The sequence below is a fragment of the Doryrhamphus excisus genome, chromosome 10, assembly GCF_030265055.1.
Source record: "Doryrhamphus excisus isolate RoL2022-K1 chromosome 10, RoL_Dexc_1.0, whole genome shotgun sequence".
Classification (NCBI taxonomy): domain Eukaryota; kingdom Metazoa; phylum Chordata; class Actinopteri; order Syngnathiformes; family Syngnathidae; genus Doryrhamphus; species Doryrhamphus excisus.
The window spans coordinates 3251566-3272043 of NC_080475.1; the positions used below are offsets into that span (position 1 = coordinate 3251566).

At 39.6% G+C, this 20478-nt stretch overlaps 1 protein-coding gene across 3 annotated transcripts in view; it reads right to left on the reverse strand.

Annotated features, from left to right (window-relative positions):
• The window catches only part of col14a1a (collagen, type XIV, alpha 1a), a 140582-nt gene that overhangs the window by 22921 nt on the left and 97183 nt on the right, over window positions 1–20478 (reverse strand). For all 3 annotated transcript variants that reach the window (XM_058084545.1, XM_058084546.1, XM_058084544.1), the window contains 10 exons: window positions 14825–14968; window positions 14486–14650; window positions 14380–14418; window positions 14166–14304; window positions 11804–11946; window positions 9649–9758; window positions 6168–6326; window positions 4509–4586; window positions 3936–4022; window positions 702–755 (listed from right to left, as the gene is read on the reverse strand). In XM_058084545.1, coding sequence (XP_057940528.1) covers window positions 702–755; window positions 3936–4022; window positions 4509–4586; window positions 6168–6326; window positions 9649–9758; window positions 11804–11946; window positions 14166–14304; window positions 14380–14418; window positions 14486–14650; window positions 14825–14968 — 1118 coding nt within the window. The remainder of the gene's footprint in view (window positions 1–701; window positions 756–3935; window positions 4023–4508; window positions 4587–6167; window positions 6327–9648; window positions 9759–11803; window positions 11947–14165; window positions 14305–14379; window positions 14419–14485; window positions 14651–14824; window positions 14969–20478) is intronic.

Sequence of the window (20478 nt, forward strand, 5' to 3'; positions counted from 1 at the left end):
ATTAGTTAAATGTACTCAAAATGCAACAACATGTTAAATGAACTCGACATAAGTAAGTTTTTTAAGAACTTTGAGTATGCATTTAAGTACTTTGAACATTCGGGTTTTACAGTGCAGCTATTTCACATCTCATGAACGGATTTGCTAATTCCTTTTTTGACTGCCCACGAGTGTGTCGTCATCGACTTTTGAGATTATATACAGTCGACCGTATATATAATAAATCTGCTTTTGTCTTTGCAAAACTGACCCTTGTTGAAGACGCACAGCAAGTGGGCGATGTTTGACTGGCCTCTTTGTTTGTTAGCCCACTTGAGAGTTCATTTCATCCTCGGACCGCTTGAATAGACAGTAGACGGGGGTGTTCTGTCCTTGGAGATGAGGAGTAGGGGCAAAAATACAGTATGTAGAATGTATAGTCAGCATTGCTGAGAGACCTTGACCGTGTAGTGGGTGTTTTTAAAAAATATATATTTATTTATGCTCCCTTACTTTTTCCTCTTGGGGTGCATCTGCAAACCTCTGTAGCATTGTAGTGGAACCTATTTAATAATAACCTTGCAACAACAACAAACAGCTCACAGTAAAAGGGAGTGATGTTTGAACCATGAAGCAGCGAGGGACGACTATACAGTATTTGTCTTTATGCTCCAAACAAACCCAAAGAAGAACAAGAAATGCAATTTTTTTTTTTATCTTACCGTCACTCCAGGTTCCCCTCGGTCTCCTCGTGCCCCCCTTATGCCTGGACCACCCTGAAACACACATAATCAGTTCAAGCTTCCCGAGTATGCACAATTTACTTTTTAATGTTACATTGAGAAAATTCATTCATTTTCTACCGCTTTTTCCTCACAACGGTCGCGGGGGGTGCTGGAGCCTATCCCAGCTGTCTTTGGGCGAGAGGCGGGGTACACCCTGGACTGGTGGCCAGCCAATCACAGGGCACATATAGACAAACAACCATTCACACTCACATTCATACCTATGGACAATTTGGAGTCGCTAATTAACCTAGCATGTTTTTGGAATGTGGGAGGAAACCGAAGTAACCGGGGGTGGAATTGAACCCTGGTCTTCTAGCTGTGAGGTCTGCGCGCTAACCACACGACCGCTGTGCCGCACCTACATGAGAACATCTCCCAAAAATATGCTTCCTCTGTACATGAAAGGGAGCCAGAGAGCCCAGAGGGAGGCTGACGTCATTGCAGCACCCCGCCAGGCACCAATGAATGCGTTGCTCAGAGGTAGTGTATTAAGAGTTTTGATTTTTTTGAACTTGTTGTAGCGTGCAGACCTCACAGCTACGATTCCAGGGTTCAATTCCACCCTCGGCCATCTCTGTGTGGAGTTTGCATGTTTTCCCCGTGCATGCGTGGGGTTTTCTCCGGGTACTCCGGTTTCCTCCCACATTCCAAAAACATGCTAGGTTAATTGGCGACTCCAAATTGTCCATAGGTATGAATGTGAATGGTTGTTTGTCTATATGTGCCCTGTGATTGGCTGGCGACCAGTCCACGGTGTACCCCGCCTCTCACCTGAAGACTGCTGGGATAGGCTCCAGCACCCTCCACGACCCTCGTGAGGAAAAAGGTAGAAAATGAATGAATGAATGAGAACATCTCCATCACATATTTGCGCCACTTTTGAGACAAGAGGCTATCAAACTGTTGCTTTTGAAGGTCCTGGTTTACATGGGATCTTCAAAAAGCCTCCTTCCTCATGGATATCTGACCAGCCCCTAATTGCACCCTGTATATATGGGTCACCACTTCAGAGGACCGTTTTGTAAAAAAAAAAAAAAAAAAATGCTTCCTCTGTCCATGAAAGGGAGCCAGAGAGCCCAGAGAGCCCAGCCAGAGGGAGACTGACGTCACTGCAGCACCCCGCCAGGCACCAATATATATACTGATATCATAGTGCGGGTAAAATGTGATTTAAGAGGTGTATTGAGCCAAAAAGAACATGCCGACAGAGAAGTAGCCGAGCTATGCGAAATTAGCTGAATGCTAAATCTCATGCACCAATTGCTTCTATATGAATAATGCAAACTGCATACTGTCAAACTAATAATAATAAAAAAAAATGAGATACCATACCGTGAATATTAAATATTAGTATTCCTAAAATGCACTATATTAGCACTACAAATGAAAGGAAATTATATTATATATTGAAGAAGACTGTGGTGTGTGGATATGTGGAGGTTTCAGATGACAAAATGGACCAAAATATGATGCAAAACAATGAAAATTGTGTCTGACTAACTGTTTCATTATGGTCTCAAACCACGTGGTGCCGGTGGTGGAGACAGACAGTGATAGAGAGAATACAGAGGGGCAAGTAAATAGCGGAAAATAGCGGAAAACAAAGGATGTATAGAAAATTGCCAAAGAACAACAAAACAGAGGAGATAAAAAAGAAAAATAAGGCTAAAGACAAGAAGCCTCAGGCCTGAAATGAGATACTTCATTTGCTTTCTTACTAATGTGTGAGGGGAATTCAGCTACTCCAAAGTAACTTTTGGTATCGAAAATACCAACTTTTAAAAAGTCAGATAATTATTCTCCGACAAAATGTTTGAATTAACTTTCACCATGTTCAGAAACCACTTCTGTAAAATGAGGTTTCTTGGGAAATACATTGTAGTGCAGCTAATCAAAAGTGTTTGCTGCAAACTTTTTGATTATAGAACTAAACAGAATGAACAACTGTTGGGAATTTAGAGCTGAGGTACAAATAAATAACTGAGACACTAGCCACGTATACATGGACCCAAATATTCCAATTGCATTTGGTTTATTTGCTCAAACGGAAAGAATCGAACTTCATTCCGAAAAAAAAAAATGCGAATCCGAATGAATATATAATCAGATTCACAGGAGGTGGAATATTCCTTTCCCCAATCCGATTGAGGTATCTTGTACCCGCTCAAACGGAAAAGTTGTCAGACTGCGTTCTTCTTCGTGGTGTTTTTCTACTTCTGTTGTTTATTGGCGGTTGGCAAGCAGCTTTCGTGGAATATTCCTTTCCATGTATACCAGGGGTCTCAAACACGCGGCCCGCGGGCCAAATGTGGCCCGCAGGACACTACTTTGAGGCCCCCCGCCTTGATATGAAAGTTTAATGTTAGTGCGGCCCGCGCAAGTTTGATATGGATGCTGTATGGTATCATGTACCCAGAAAAAATGATTACGTTTGATTAATGTTCATGTTAAAGGTTAAATAACTGTTAATAGTTATCCTCTCTATCCGTGTGGAAGTGGTAAGTTTTTGGCTTTTTAAGTTTAAAGGAAATAACTTGGAGGCTACCGTTTAGGTCGCTAGCTCTCTAGTTTGCGAGTTAGCATGTGTCTCAAGACCCTGCAGTTGCGCAATATGTTGTAAATAAAAAAAGTATAAATGTGACTATAGTCGTGTTTTGTCATGTCTACAGGGCTCTAATAATGCTTTGTTCATTTTTATCTGAAAAAAATAATTTGTCTACCCACCAACTATATGTGGTTTCTTAAGTTTTTATTATTTGCCATTTTATTATTATTAGATTTATTTATTACTGATTGATTTTCTTTATTCTTGATTTGTTTATTTATTTTTCATCTTATTTTGTGCAGAAAAATAAAAATTAATATATTTGAGAACAGTAGAATGTTTTATCCGAGCTTTTCTTGTAGAAAATCTGAACCAAAGCACTGAAAAAGTTTGTATATTTTTCTGTTTTTAATAAATGTGTTGGTTTTTTTTTGGAAAACCTGATGCGGCCCAGCCTTGCCCAGAGCCTAGCTCCAGTGGCCCCCAGGTAAATAGAGTTTGAGACCCCTGATGTATACCATTGCTTTTGGAAAGGTCATTCGGAAAGATTCCGAAAAAAAACTTGTCATGTAAACGTGGCTAATGACTTCATAAAAGCAAACAAGAAAACAATGGGACCTTACAGGGGGCCCGGATGGTCCTGGGGGTCCTTTGCTGTCTTGGGAACAGGTACAGGAGTGAGGCATTGAGGGGCAGTCCTCTTCAACACGCTGTAACATAAACACAATTAGTATACAGACTAAAAATGATTATGTTTTAAAAACCTACCCCAATGTTTCACAATTAAAGAGTATTAATAGATTGTGAGAAGGTGATACCATTACTCATATAGGGGTGGCAATAAATTGATACCTGGAATGTCTAGATGGCCGCTACTGTTTCATAGCCCGTCAAGTCACAGTACCATCGAAGCGGTCCAAGAGCGAGAAATGAAAACATGCTCTACCCTCAAGGTGCTCATTGGCTGTAATTCTATCTCATAAAAATGAAATTGCCCCCCCCCCCCCCTCCTTTACTGCAGGTGCTGTTTAATGCCGGTTGTTGCCTTGCCACTGATTCCACTTCATTTGGATCTCATTTCAGTTTTTTGTCATTCTGGTTTTTATCGGCACTCGCATTAATGGGTCTGATTATCTCAGGCTGGGATATCGTCCAAATTGCTGCACATTCAGACGTGTTTGGAGTGATGGTCTTACCATAGCTGGCAGTTCACAACACTTATCCCTGCTGGCCCAGGAAGTACTGCAGATGATGTCAAACATCTGGAGCTGGAACTGCAAATAGATGTAAAATTGGAATAAGTGGGACATCTTCATATGTAATGGTAATGGTTTTATTTCATTTGAACATGCATCAGATTACAATTGAATGCATCACATAATCAGTTCACAGTTCCACATGTCCGAAAGGAGTAGGAAGAAGCAAAGCTTATTAAATCCTACCCCTCTGTAACCGTTACATCTGTTCACTTCCTGCTTTCCTAATATATTTAAAAAAGAATTATATAACAGTATAAAAATAAAACAGTCTTACAAAGAACACTAAATTCATCACACAGCAGCTTAAGACTCAAAACATTAACCTCGGGAATATGTAACAACACAAGTTCATTCAATCATTCATTTTTTACCGCTTTTTCCTCACAAGGGTCGCGGGGGTGCTGGAGCCTATCCCAGCTGGATACACACTGGACTGGTGGCCAGCCAATCACAGGGCACATATAGACAAACAACCATTCACACTCACATTCATACCTACGGACAATTTGGAGTCGTCAATTGGCCACCAGTCCAGGGTGTACCCCGCCTCTTGCCCCAAGACAGCTGGGATAGGCTCCAGCACCCAGGATAAGCGGTAGAAAATGAATGAATGAATGGTACGGTTCCCAACATACTGTGTGTGATTGAGGTGTTCCTTCCATGCCGATATTCATTCATTCATTTTCATTTTCTACTGGAGCCTATCCCAGCTGTCTTCGGGCGAGAGGCGGGGTACACCCTGGACTGGTGGCCATGCAGCCAATCACAGGGCACATATAGACAAACAACCATTCACACTCACATTCATACCTATGGACAATTTGGAGTCGCTAATTAACCTAGCATGTTTTTGGAATGTGGAAGGAAACCGGAGTACCCGGAGAAAACCCACGCATGCACGGGGAGAACATGCCGATATATTCCATTAATTATTTTATGACTGGTAATTATGAGGTGGTAATGTAAAAGCCCTTTTTAAAGTACTTTGATGGACAAAAAGTGAACAGTTTTTCTGGTCTGCCTCATTTGTTGTAACAAAAATTGCATTATCAAAATAACATGAGGAGGTACAAAGAGGAGATGCAGTGAAGGAGGACATGAGGGTAGTTGGTGTGAGAGGGAGACAGATGCAGAAGACAGGGTTGGGTGGAGGCGTTGATTTGCTGTGACGACCCCTGAAGGGAAAAGTCCAAAGAGAAAGAAGAAGAAGAAGAAGGCTACATAATTGTCCTAGTTTTTTGTTTATGTCCTTATATAACAGTATATTACTATAATTATTCTTATTTATTATTATTATTATTGAAACATTTCACTTGCAGTGCTTACATAATGCCAAAGGGATGATATGTTTTGTTGTATTTTGCTAAAAGAACCAAGAGAATTGAGTCGGGTCTTTGAAGAAATTAGCTTTGAAGCATGAGTGAACAGTTTTGAGAGATATATGAGCTTTTGCAAGCGAGCTATGGAGTTAATGATCTTAATAATGTCATTTCTGTTTGAAGAAATCAGCCAAACAAATGGAGAAAAAAAAAACGGAAACCATCCTAATCATTTTAATTAACGTGCAAACAAGCCACGCAAGAACTCCATACTCACCGGGGCAGAGTTGCTCCGTCGGTTTCGAGACCGCACCATGCGCCCCAAGACCTCCACACCATCCGTGGTGATGTTCCCAGCTGCATCGATGCCTTTTTCCCCAACGGCAGTACAGTCCAACACAACCTTCACCGCCGTCTTGCTGATGGTTACATGCAGCTAAAAAACAAGAGAGGATAATTAGATGCATTAGTTTGTCTAATGGGAACATTCAAATATTTGTGTAATGGTTATATTTCATTTGAACATGCATCAGATTACAATTGAATGCATCCCATAATCAGTTCACAGTTCCACATGTCCAAAAAAAGGAGTAGGAAGAAGCAAAGCTTATTAAATCCTACCCCTCCATCTGGTACTTTTACAATCAGTAACTGTTACATTTGTTCACTTCCTGCTTTCCTAATATAATTTAAGTTTTTTTTTTATTTTATTTATTTTATTAATTCTATTTATTTATTTATTTATTACTATTTTTTTTGTTTGTTTTATTTTTGTCACGTACCGAAGTACAAGGTGATATGACCATACAATGACATAATGGGTACCATAGTAACTGTCATTAATTGTCATTAATTGTAATTGCTATTTGGGCTAAAATATTTCATCAATCCATTACAAAAACTATTTTTTTTAATTTTTGTTTTATTCAGTTTATGAATTCTATGTATTTATTTTTTTTTTATTGTTTTATTTTTTGTCACATACCTCAGTACGAGGTGATATGGCCATACAATGACATAATGGGTACCATAGTAACTGTCATTAATTGTAATTGCTATTTGGGCTAAAATATTTCATCAATCCATTACAAAAACTATTTTTGAAATTTTTATTTTATTTATTTTATTAATTCTATGTATGTATGTATTTATTTATTTTATTTTAATTTTTTTTTATTGTTTTATTTTTTGTCACGTACCGAAGTACGAGGTGATATGACCATACAATGACATAATGGGTACCATAGTAACTGTCATTACTTGTAATTGCTATTTGGGCTAAAATAATTAATCAATTATTCATCATTATTCATCAACAATGACCTCATCAAAATGAATGTCTGTTCAAGAATGGTCGGATGAACAAAAAGTGAATGTGAAGGCGACACAGCCTTTTTGGAAGTCGGATGTTGTTATTGTGAGTTGCCGTACACAAAGTATCAACGTGATCAGATAAACCCGCAAGACTACAGGTTGTTTTTTTATGAAACAAAAGAAAATCAAATAAATAAAAGAGCAACACATTGTTTGCGTTTCATGATTCATCCAAAGCTAATGTCTCAGACGTCAACAGTACCTCGTTTGTTTTGTCTTAGTTATCACTTTCCAGACATGAGACAAATTGCTTTTGGTTCTTCCAGCGAGAGTGATGCATTATCACTTATATTGCACATATCATGTTGGGGGGGGCGGCAGGGGGTGTACTTATTAACTTTATTGTGCTGTGAGCGGAAGAATCCAATCCATAACGCTTTGTTATCCACTGGTTCTTATCTTCAAAGAGTACAAACAATGCTAAACAATGGCAGAAAAGACAAATAATATTTGCTAAAACCTACAAAGTCTCGACAAAGTTTCTTTTGAAATGTATAAAGTTATTTAAAACCTAGGCTCACAAAATGTGGTACGCGTACTCAACTGTGATGGGGGTTAATAAAAATGAAAAACCACTGGTGCCTAACACACTCAGTTACGAGTGCGCCTGAACGCCTCATAGCATGAATAGCACGGAACAGAAAGGGGAAGTTGTTCATTGCTCTGCGTGCATTATATGAACAAATAAGTAAGTTTGATCATTATTTTGTGCATTAAAGGGGACCTATTATGCGACTTTTTCGACCCTCTGTATTTTGTACTGAGTTGTGGACTCCTATAGAACAGCTACACACAATGACCAGCACAGAAAACTTTCTAGATCTTTCGGAATCTGCACCTATTCCAGATGTATTTCCTTGGATTCCCGCCAAAACGGTCTGTTTTAATTGACCTCCCTCACACACTGCCCGCCTCCAGGCATGCCCACTCCGCTGTGATTGGTTACACGGCCAGAGTGCTTCCTAATACAAACAAACCCCACTTTCTAATATACTGTCGTGGGATGAATGTCTTCAGAGAGCTAATTGAAAAGTGTTTAGGAGCTTCTAGCAGATCATGATCTACTGGCTGGAGACCCCTTGACTGACCCCCGTGCATGAACTCAGAGTGGTAACGTAGGCACCACTGATGCCATGGAGCTCCGGAGAAACCGGATGTGTGGTGCTGCCTCCAACATTGCCTGGTGTACTTATTGTCGGACACACTTTGTCACAGGCACCATTAGTGCTGTGGAGCTCAGAAGCTTGACTTGAGGGCACCGACAACGTGTCCAACATTAACGCACTTTTCTCGGCATGATATTTCACGTTCATGTTTGCGTTGTAAACAGAGAAGCATAGCTAGCATGAGGACATAAAGTGCTCATAAGGAAGCCCGCTCCTCTGTGACATCACAAAGGAACAGTTTTGCAACACCCTCTGAAACAGAGTGTTTGGAGCCATCCCAAAATTATTTCCGGGCTAACTTCCAAATAAGCAAACCTCATTATCTGAAACTTTAGCATCGTTTAAAACGAGAATAGGACATTCTAACTACATTTACAGGTTGTTAAACCTTCACTTCCAATTTGGTATCATCCAGACTTCAACCATAGCCATCGTGAATGAACAAAAATAAATGATATGTCGGATCCCTCTTGGTACCGACCCTTTTTGATGATTTGATTTTCAAATGTCTGAAGGGTTACACGACTGTAAGAAGTTTGTGAACCACTGACCTAAAACACAGAATCTCTTAAGAATATGTCCCCCCCCCCCAGAATTAAAGGTTTAATCCTCTCGGGGTTTACAGTTGCATTAAGTGTTACTGGTGATGTGTGCTGTCATGACTTCACTAATCGCTCAGCTTAATGTCAAGAAAATGTCACTTCACTCGTACTTTTTATCTTTGCAGTTTGGCCTGTCTCAATCCCTCCCACCTCACCGCTTAAGAGCAAAAAAAAGTGGATTTATGTCCACGGTAATCCTTTCGTACGCCGCTGCTTGAAATGTGCGCACCTATTTGAATTGAAGCTGCGGCGTTAACTACTCAGTAGTGACCTTGATAAAGTAATTATCATAAAATAAGGCAGAAAACTCATTTGTAAAAATGCTTATATTTCCACTTATGTGGATAAATCAGCAGGTTGTTTAACATCCGCTTTTATATTACGAAGCAGTGAACTGTGATTGAAAAATTCATGTTGGGATAGATGACATGCAAATTAAATGAGTAAAATCTAAATAAGACAGTGAAATAATGTCACTGACTGTAAAAAAAAAAAAAAAAAAAAAAGCAGAGCACCCCAAGGCAAATTGAATAATTCTGTGAGGACAATTTCACTTTTTATAATACCAAACACCACCAAAACTTTTTATGCAGTTGTAAAAAAAAAAAAGACTAACCTTGTGGAAACTGCCATGGAAAAGTTTTCTTATTTGAGTTCCTTCAAAGGTGACAGTCTGAAAGTCTCCTTTGTAGTCATAGTTGAAGAATGTCAGACTCTTCCCAGAGCCTGCAAGAGTTGGTAGTTGAGAGGAACACACACACACAATGATAAATAACCTTATATGTAAATAATACATTAGTATTTGCATGCTAAAGAACAGATCGTGATCCAAAGCATACAACTTTTTTGTACTTCCTCATTCACATTTTTTTGAAGTTTTCATTCATTTTCTACCGCTTTTCCTCACAAGGGTCGCGGGAGGTGCTGGAGCCTATCCCAAATATTGCCTGTTTTCATAGACTTATTATGCATCAATCGTGTTTTGATCTGACAAATCTTAAGTAAGTTTATTCATTCATTCATTTTCTATCGTTTATTCTACCGGTCGCGGTGGGTGCTGGAACCTATCCCAGCTGTCTTCAGGTAAGAGGCGGGGTCCATCCTAACATAACTTTGCATGTTGTTTTTAATGTAAAAAAAATGTACAGTTGTACTAATGTTTACATTAGTAATATTTTGATGTGGAGTAAAATAGACTGCAGATTGTAGTACATTAGTTTTTTGTTTACACTAAATGAACTACATTTCCCATGATGCTTGCCAGAATTTGTGTTTTTCCGAATTAGATACAAATATAGCCTGTTTTCATAGATTTCATATGCATCAATCGTGTTTTGATCTGACAAATCTTAAGTAAGTTTATTCATTCATTCATTTTCTACTGTTTATTCTACCGGTCACAGGGGTGCTGGAGCCTATCCCAGCTGTCTTCAGGCAAGAGGCGGGGTCCACCCTGGACTGGTGGCCATAACTTTAAAATAATGTACAGTTGTAGCTACTACTACTAATGTTTACATTAGTAATATTTTGATGTGGAGTAAAATAGACTGTAGATTGTAGATGATTAGTTTTTTGTTTACACTAAAGGAACTATATTTCCCATGATGCTTGCCAGAAGTAGTGTTTTTCCAAATTAGATACAGATATTGCCTGTTTTGATAGATTTCTTATGCATCAATTGTGTTTTGATCTGACAAATCTTAAGTAAGTTTATTCATTCATTCATTCATTTTCTACTGTTTATTCTACCGGTCGCGGGGGTGCTGGAGCCTTTCCCAGCTGTCTTCAGGCAAGAGGCGGGGTACACCCTGGACTGGTGGCCAGCCAATCACAGAGCACATATAGACAACCATTCACACTCACATTCACACTAAACTCATCACACAGCAGCTTAAGACTCAAAGACATCACAGGGCACATATAGACAAACAACCATTCACACTCAATGGACAATTTGGAGTCGCTAATTAACCTAGCATGTTTTTGGAATGTGGGAGGAAACCGGAGTACCCGGATAAAACCCACGCATGCACGGGGAGAACATGCAAACTCCACACAGAGATGGCCGAGGGTGGAATTGAACCCGTGCGCTAACCACACGACCGCCATGCAGCCGAGAATAAACATGGAACATGAAAATAATATTAAGACATATTAGGACAGAAAAAAAAATATTCATTGATTTTAATTAATTAAAGATGACCCTGAATGTAAGGTAACCCTAATTTTGGGGGAAATTTTATTAATTTTAATATTATGTATTTTTGATTTGTTTTTTTTTTGTTGTCCTTTATAACAATAAACAATATGAGAGGAAAATAATAATAATTATAATAATAATTTAATAACAAAAAGGTTTTATATTAAAGCAAAAAAAGTCATAATTCCTCAATTTTAGAAGAATAAGGTGGTAATATTACAATAAATTAAATTATTTTTTGAAGTGAAAATATTATGAAATAATATATTAAAAATTAAAAAAAAACAATTGGGGGGGCTGTGGTTATCACGCAGGCCTCACAGCCTTGTTCTCCTAGCTGTGAGCTCTGCGTGCTAACCACTCGACCGCCGTACAGCCCATTTTGAAGGAGTTCTGATAAAAAAAAATATCAGATAAATCTACATTCTAATTAAACGATATTCCCTACCTTGACTTTCAAAAATTGCTGCATCATGCATCGTTTATCGGGAGGTGCTGAAGCTGCAGAATATACCACATTTCTACATATGGAGGCAATGACAAGCTAGACAGCCAAATGAAATCAACTCACTATCCAGTATGAGTCCCACCAATGGCTCGCTGTCTTTATTGAGGATTTCCCACAATGCAAAGGGCTCCTGCGGCGTCTCAGGAAGCAGGCGCATCATCATGGAGATGGTGTACTCAGAAGGTAAGCCTTCAGGGTGGAGGTACCTGACACAAACATATGAGAATGGGCGCACACACACACACACACACACACACACACACACACACATACAAAAGATGAGTTAAGTGTGCCCTGAAGGCAGGCACCCACTAGGTGTCTTTTCCGGGTCTCTTTTCTTTGAGAGAGCATTCAGCCGCCTCAAACTGTCTGTGAGTGCTGTCTTCTTTTGATCAGGAAAATCTAGCTTTTTTTTGGGGGGGGGGGGGGGGGGGGGGCCTACTCTGAGCACACGAGGTTCAAATGATTTCAGCGTCTACGTTTCAGCGCTCTTGTCAATGTCACTTCTGGAAAAAAAAAAAAAAACGAACACTTGCCATTAACGAGGCTAAATTTAAAGGCGCTTGGCGGAAAAGTTTGGAATTCTTTGGACTGCGGGTGAACATTGGAAGCTCAGTTAGCGTGTGCTCAAGTTCCAGTGTTCTTGTATTTTTCACAGAATATTTCCTGTAAGAGGCCTCACAAGGGTGGCGGGGGGTATCTTTTATACATTTTAAGAAATTTTTGTGTTACTACCCCAACCTTCCATAAGTGGGTCAAAAATGACCCGGTCAGGTTGTTTTCTTGAAATATCTTCGTAATTAAATTTTTTTATCATTTCATATTCCAGGTATTCCTCAAAAACATGTTTTTGATATCATGCCATTCTAATTTTTAACTTACCTTTCATAAATTTTAAGAAATTTTTGTTTTTGTGTTACTACCCCAACCTTCCATAAGTGGGTCAAAAATGACTCGGTCAGGTTATTTTCTTGAAATATCTTTGTAATGAAAAATGGTTATCATTTCATATTCCAGGTATTCCTCAAAAACATGTTTTTGATATCATGCCATTCTAATTTTTAACTTACCTTTTATAAATTTTAAGAAATTTTAGTTTTTGTGTTACTACCCCGACCTTCCATAAGTGGGTCAAAAATGACCCGGTCAGGTTGTTTTCTTGAAAAATCTTTGTAATGAAAAATGGTTATCATTTCATATTCCAGGTATTCCTCAAAAACATGTTTTTGATATCATGCCATTCTAATTTTTAACTTACCTTTTATAAATTTTAAGAAATTTTAGTTTTTGTGTTACTACCCCAACCTTCCATAAGTGGGTCAAAAATGACTCGGTCAGGTTATTTTCTTGAAATATCTTTGTAATGAAAAATGGTTATCATTTCATATTCCAGGTATTCCTCAAAAACATGTTTTTGATATCATGCCATTCTAATTTTTAACTTACCTTTTATAAATTTTAAGAAATTTTAGTTTTTGTGTTACTACCCCAACCTTCCATAAGTGGGTCAAAAATGACCCGGTCAGGTTGTTTTCTTGAAAAATCTTTGTAATGAAAAATGGTTATCATTTCATATTCCAGGTATTCCTCAAAAACATGTTTTTGATATCATGCCATTCTAATTTTTAACTTACCTTTTATAAATTTTAAGAAATTTTAGTTTTTGTGTTACTACCCCGACCTTCCATAAGTGGGTCAAAAATGACTCTGTCAGGTTGTTTTCTTGAAATATCTTTGTAATGAAAAATGGTTATCATTTCATATTCCAGGTATTCCTCAAAAATCCTATTTTTGATATCATGCCATTCACATTTTTAACTTACCTTTATGCAACACACAATGGATCCTCACATTTTCTATTGTTGTACGGGGTCATTTTCTTTTTCAAAGATGGAAAAAAGTGAAAAATGAAGATGTTTCTAACATGAAATCATTCTTGTGTGGTCCTAAATATAATACTAAATATAATACAAGTGATTATTCCTAACCAAAATGGAAAAATTGGCATAAAAACACATTGATTGTAGTATGGGTCATTGTTGAGCCACTTATGGAAGAGTGTCGGGTCCAATCACTCGTGCATCTAAGGGTTAATATTACCATTTTCATCATTATAGTTGTAACAATTTTTGGATTAAAAAAAAATATATATTTAATTTTACAGACTTTACCCGGCGACATGGCATCCCACAATGATAATTAAATGCTTGATGATAGAAGCACCTGAAATTACTTACAGAATTCTCTTTTTCACAGGCACCGGCAAACCCCCCCCCCCATCCTATTCATACCCAACAGCAATCCAGAAACAAGTTGTAAATATCATGGCTGTGTAGAGGTGGCTGAGAGGTGAACAAAGCAGGAGTTCGCTTTGTTTAAATTCGCTAACAAACATTTTCAACGATGATTTCGGATCTTGACTCACTTGGTGGGTTGGGACACCATGGCATCGCGGTGTAACCGGTAACACGGGTAGCTATTGAACGAGCCTGGCTCCAGAGAAACTCCAGATATGGTGCTGTACTCCTTCTCCACCAGGCCAAACTTCTCCATCATACGAAAACCTGCAGGAAACAGATCCCAGATCAAATTCTCTTGTATGGGATTGTCTATGAAACCATGTAAATGTCCCGTCTTACCCGCCATGGCGTTTCCGCTCATCAAAATAGATGGACAAGCTGAAAGGTAAAAATAAATTAATGTTCCTTTAATGTTGCTTTTGACGCTATAAGTGGGATTACTCACTTGCAGTGGCGGCTTCGCAGACAAAAGTAATAAGCTGCTCCTCGATTTTCTTCACGGCATCCAAATCGTCCACGAAGAAGACATGTCTATCGCTAGGCTTACTGGCTATGTTGACTAGTTCTCCGTAATCTGCATCCGCAAAGCCGATTGCAAATATGATGTATCCTAGGAATGGGATTAGTTAGAGTTAAATGTCAGTGAAAACACCTACAGATGATCATCTGCGTGAAGACCTAATATGGATAATGAGGAGTTGGAGATGGAAACGCACAACAGTCATACACTGCAGTCCAATTCTATGACTTGGTTCATTTCTGGTTAGATGAACATAATACGAACCCTCCATTTGCATTTCCTTGGACACTTTATTCACATCGTCCTGTGAACGTCCATCAGTGAGGACAACCAGGACTTTGGGTACCCCCCTCCTGACTCCAGCATCTGACGTGAAAATGGACTCCTTCACATGCTTGATGGCTCGGCCTGACAAAAGAACAGAAGAAATCAGTTTGAATTTATGATAATATATACTTTTCGTTTGGCGGTACGGTGGTCGAGTGGTTAGCGCGCAGACCTCACAGCTAGGAGACCAGGGTTCAATTCCACCCTGTCTTAATATATCCTGTTAAACTACACATATATTATTTTCATGTTCCATGTTTATTCTCGGCTGCATGGTGGTCGTGTGGTTAGCGCGCAGACCTCACAGCTAGGAGACCAGGGTTCAATTCCACCCTGTCTTAATATATCCTGTTAAACTACACATATATTATTTTCATGTTCCATGTTTATTCTCGGCTGCATGGTGGTCGTGTGGTTAGCGCGCAGACTTCACAGCTAGGAGACACGGGTTCAATTCCACCCTCGGCTATCTCTGTGTGGAGTTTGCATGTTCTTGCATGTTCTCCCCGTGCATGCGTGGGTTTTCTCCGGGTAAAAAAAAAAAACATGCTAGGTTAATTAGCGACCAAATTGTCCATAGGTATGAATGTGAGTGTGAATGGTTGTTTGTCTATATGTGCCCTGTGATTGGCTGGCCACCAGTCCAGGGTGTACCCCGCCTCTCGCCCAAAGACAGCTGGGATAGGCTCCAGCACCCCCCGCGACCCTCGTGAGGATAAGCGGTAGAAAATGAATGAATGAATATACTTTTTGTTTGGCGGCACGGTGGTCGAGTGGTTACTGCGCAGACCTCACAGCTAGGAGACCAGGGTTCAATTCCACCCTCGGCCATCTCTGTGTGGAGTTTGCATGTTCTCCCCGTGCATGCGTGGGTTTTCTCCGGGTACTCCGGTTTCCTCCCACATTCCAAAAACATGCTAGGTTAATTAGCGACTCCAAATTGTCCATAGGTATGAATGTGAGTGTGAATGGTTGTTTGTCTATATGTGCCCTGTGATTGGCTGGCCACCAGTCCAGGGTGTACCCCGCCTCTCGCCCAAAGACAGCTGGGATAGGCTCCAGCACCCCCCGCGACCCTTGAGGAAAAAGCGGTGGAAAATGAATAAATGAATACTTTTTGTTTATGTTTATTTGCTGCCTAAAAGCAATACAGGTATATCATGTGCAACAACTGCATGGATAATAATACGGCATACTATAACATTATAATTTAATTAAAGCACATCTCCACCATTATGGAGTATTTTTGACCCGCTGCACAATTTAATCCATTCACAAATTACAGTTTTACAAGTTTAATTCCTGCACTCAGGCACTAATGAAATACACGATGCCTGAAAATTTCTGCATGGGAAATGAGAGACCTACAAAGTCTGCAACCAGTCCAGTGAAGGTCAGGCTTTTTCCATTAGCATTTAGAATAAGCGTATTTAAATGAGCGCCTGATGTTTACAGATAAGACTGACCCAGACAAAAACATGTCACAAAGGTTGAAAGTTGATGAACTTTTTAAAAGTCCAATCATAGCTAAACTTAAATGGACTTAATCAGTCAATAAAATGCATCCAGACACTTGGGGAAGTTTTTCAGACCCAATCACGGCACAGAAACTTTCCATTACAAAGAGCACAACAAGAAATGTTGTTAATCTCAGTTATGGGAATTGTTAAATATTGGATGTTTTTGTTAGATAATGACAAATAACTGTAAGAATATATACGTAGTACTGGACCTCAGTCAATGTCTACTTAGTACAGTGGCTCTCGGTTATTTTTGTTATGCCCCCCCCCATTTGAAATACTACAAAAATTGATCATATCTATTCATTTATCTGTACTGTACAGACTGGATTTGAAACTGAAACCAGGAAAACCGGGAATCAAATTGCATGTTCATTCATTCATTTTCTTGCGTTTATCCTCACAAGGGTTGGGGGGGTGCTGGAGCCTATCCCAGCTGTCTTCGGGCGAGAGGCGGGGTACACCCTGGACTGGTGGCCAGCCAATCACAGGGCACATATAGACATATACACGGGGAGAACACGCAAACTCCACACAGAGATGCCCGAGGGTGGGATTGAACTCGGGTCTCCTAGCTGTGAGGTCTACGCGCTAACCACTCGTCCGCCGTGCAGCCGATATATTGGTATATGTTTGTATATTTATTAGTTATAAGGGATTATATGGGAGTGTTAAGTTGCTGTGTGATGAGTTTAGTGATCACCCATGCATGCACGGGGAGAACATGCACTCGGGTCTCCTAGCTGTGAGGTCTGCGCGCTAACCACTCAACCGCCATGCAGCCAATAGATTGGTATATGTTTGTATATTTATTAGTTATAAGGGATTATATGGGAGTGTTAAGTTGCTGTGTGATGAGTTTAGTGATCACCCGTGCAAGCACGGGGAGAACATGCAAACTCCACACAGAGATGGCCGAGGGTGGGATTGAGCTGTGAGGTCTGTGCGCTAACCACTTGACTGCCGTGCAACTTGACCGCCGTGGTCAATTTCATGCTTATGTTATTTAGACAATAATGTCTTTCACTTTCATTTCTGTAGTATTGTTCTGTGAGAAGATATAAACCGACACATGTTAGGGGTGGAATTGAACTCTGGTCTCCTAGCTGTGAGGCCAGCACGCTAACCACTCGTCCATCGTGCAGCCCCAAATTGCATGTTGAGTACTATAAATGTGTACATATTGTACACCGTGTCCCCCCCAGGGGGGCCCGTCCCACTATTTGAGACGCACATGGGGAAAGATCCTGAATCTGTCCTGATGATTCTGACTGATTGGTTTATTATGAACACACTTGTTGGAGCTCTGCCATTTCTTACTTCCTGCCCATCCATATTAGTATTTATAGTTCATGACGCTCCATATGACCTTTTGGTAATGGCATGAACAATCACCACCATCAATCCACACAAGCGCTCCTCTCAATTAACATTTTATTTTCTCATCCTTCTTGGGTTTTCACTGGAGTGTCTGAGTTAATAATGGAGGACGTTTCTGCTTTTTGGCCTGCATCCGATGTATGGGGGTTACAGGGGTTATGTAGGTTGTTGTTGTTCGTCTATAAACACACTTACTTACATATACGCACATGTAATTTTAATGTTTATGTAGTTTTATAAATTATTGGTATGAATGTGAGTGTGAATGATTGTTTGTCTATATGTGCCCTGTGATTGGCTGGCCACCAGTCCAGGGTGTACCCCGCCTCTCGCCCGAAAACAGCTGGGATAGGCTCCAGCACCCCCGCGACCCTCGTGAGGATAAGCGGTAGAAAATGAATGAATGAATGTATTTGTCAAATTAGTCTTTAGGTTGCTGTTACATAGCTAAATTAATATGTATAAATATTATAATATATATATACAAAAATATTCTATATTAATATATATATATATATATATAATATTAATTAATATGTATATTTAATATTAATACTTATTATTTATATATAATATTCTGGGCCAAATTTACTGGCCCTCAAAACATTCTAAAAATACAATTCAACATTAAAATAAAATTAAAAAAAAAAACAGAAACATTTGAAAAAAATGCAGTAATTTTATAAGTTCTAAATAAAGACAAAATATTAAAAACGTGAAGTCATGATATTATTGGGGAAAATAGCATGAAGTTGAAATTTGTAATTGTCGGAAAATAAGCTAAGGTCAAAATATTACTACAATGAAAAAACACAGAAAAAGGTTGAAATACAGTATTTGTAAAAATTGTATATATAAAAAATAAAAAAATATTTTTCATATAAAAAATCTACGAGTTGGATTGAAATTAAAATTAATTAAAAATTAAAAATGTAAAAGTGGCCCCTGCATCCTTTGATTTTTTTTTCCACCCCTGCACTAAACAGTTCTTATGACTTATCCTGACTTGACTTTTTACTTGAGACTTGACTTGAGATTAAGGACTTGAGACTTGCAAACCACTGACTTGCGCCCACCTCACCTTTCTCCAAGGGCCACGAATTGCAGAAAAAAAGCCCCCACAGCCGCCTATGTTGCCGGGCAACATCCAGTTATAAAAATAATTATAGCTGCTAAACTTTTCCCTTGAGAACATGTTGGAGGATGGCAGACATCAGCCACAGTTACATTCTGTACATCCCCGCCCCCGCCATCTTAAAAGTCAAACTGACAGGTGTGTAAGAGTGGAGCTGATCCACGTTGTGATTCTTCCTCTGCATTCATATCACACGCACTCGTCTGCTTACTACCGCATGCAAGGACATTGAGACTAATTAGAAGCTATATGTGCTTTCTGGTTTCATGGGTTGGCTATTTAGCAGGAGAACAAAACGAGCCTACTTTGAATGTAAAACGTGCACGAGTGACAGCGTGAAGGCGAATATGATTCCGCTTATGGATGCTATATAAATCCCGTCTGGAGTTCCCAACAAGTTATTGGACCACATCCACAACTCTTTTTTTTTTATACAGAGCTGTCAGCGATGACAAATGATCGAGTACTTGGCCTATAAAATCTGCCAGTGGTACATCTGTTTCTGGACCGTCCTGGGATCGCACATCGGGATGGCGGAATTACTGAAGCCGGCCTTGTTGAAAGTGAGACGCAGAGATCATCATGGGGGACAAATGATCCGGGAACTCAGACATGGAACGTTTGGTTGTGTGAAGAGTAGAGCAAGAAAATCATTCATTCATTTTCGACTGCTTTTTCCTCACGAGGGTCGCGGGGGTGCTGGAGCCTATCCCAGCTGTCTTCGGGCGAGACGCGGGGTACACCCTGGACTGGTGGCCAGCCAATCACAGGGCACATATTATAGACAAACAACCATTCACACTCACATTCATACCTATGGACAATTTGGAGTCGCTAATTAACCTAGCATGTTTTTGGAATGTGGGCGGAAACCGGAGTACCCGGAGAAAACCCACACATGCACGGGGAGAACATGCAAACTCCACACAGAGATGGCCGAGGGTGGAATTGAACCCTGGTCTCCTAGCTGTGAGGTCTGTGCGCTAACCACTAGACCGCCGTGCCGCCCCGTAAGAAAATCAATGTAAGATAAAGAATGTAAGTAGGAAGTCAATTAGAAGATTGAAAACAACAAACAATAGACAGAATGATATAAACGTGACGGTAGATTACGGTTCAGCAGCTCAATTAACCAGTAATCTTTGTGTGTTAAGGAAACCTGTCAGTTCGGATTTGGCTCCTTGTATAAGAGTAGTTTCATATTCATATCATCATCATCATCATCATCATCAGCAGCAGCAGGGATGTGAGAGATAAAAATATTTGAAAATAATCTTTTTCCTGTTTTAGCACGCAAAGCCTTGCCGCATCTCCAACCTTTGTTGTTGCAGTGAGATATTTTTACCTTAGCCAAGGAGCTTATGTTTTTGTTGCTTTTTGTTTGTTTGTTTGCCAGCCTCTCAGATTATTGAAAAAAAAAAATGGGCGTAGTTTCATGAAGTTGGAATAGGGAACGTAATATGTGGACCAAAAAAAGAACTTGGGACAAACCAATGAAGTATGGTTAATCATTCATTCACTCATTTTATACCGCTTATCCTCACGAGGGGGTGCTG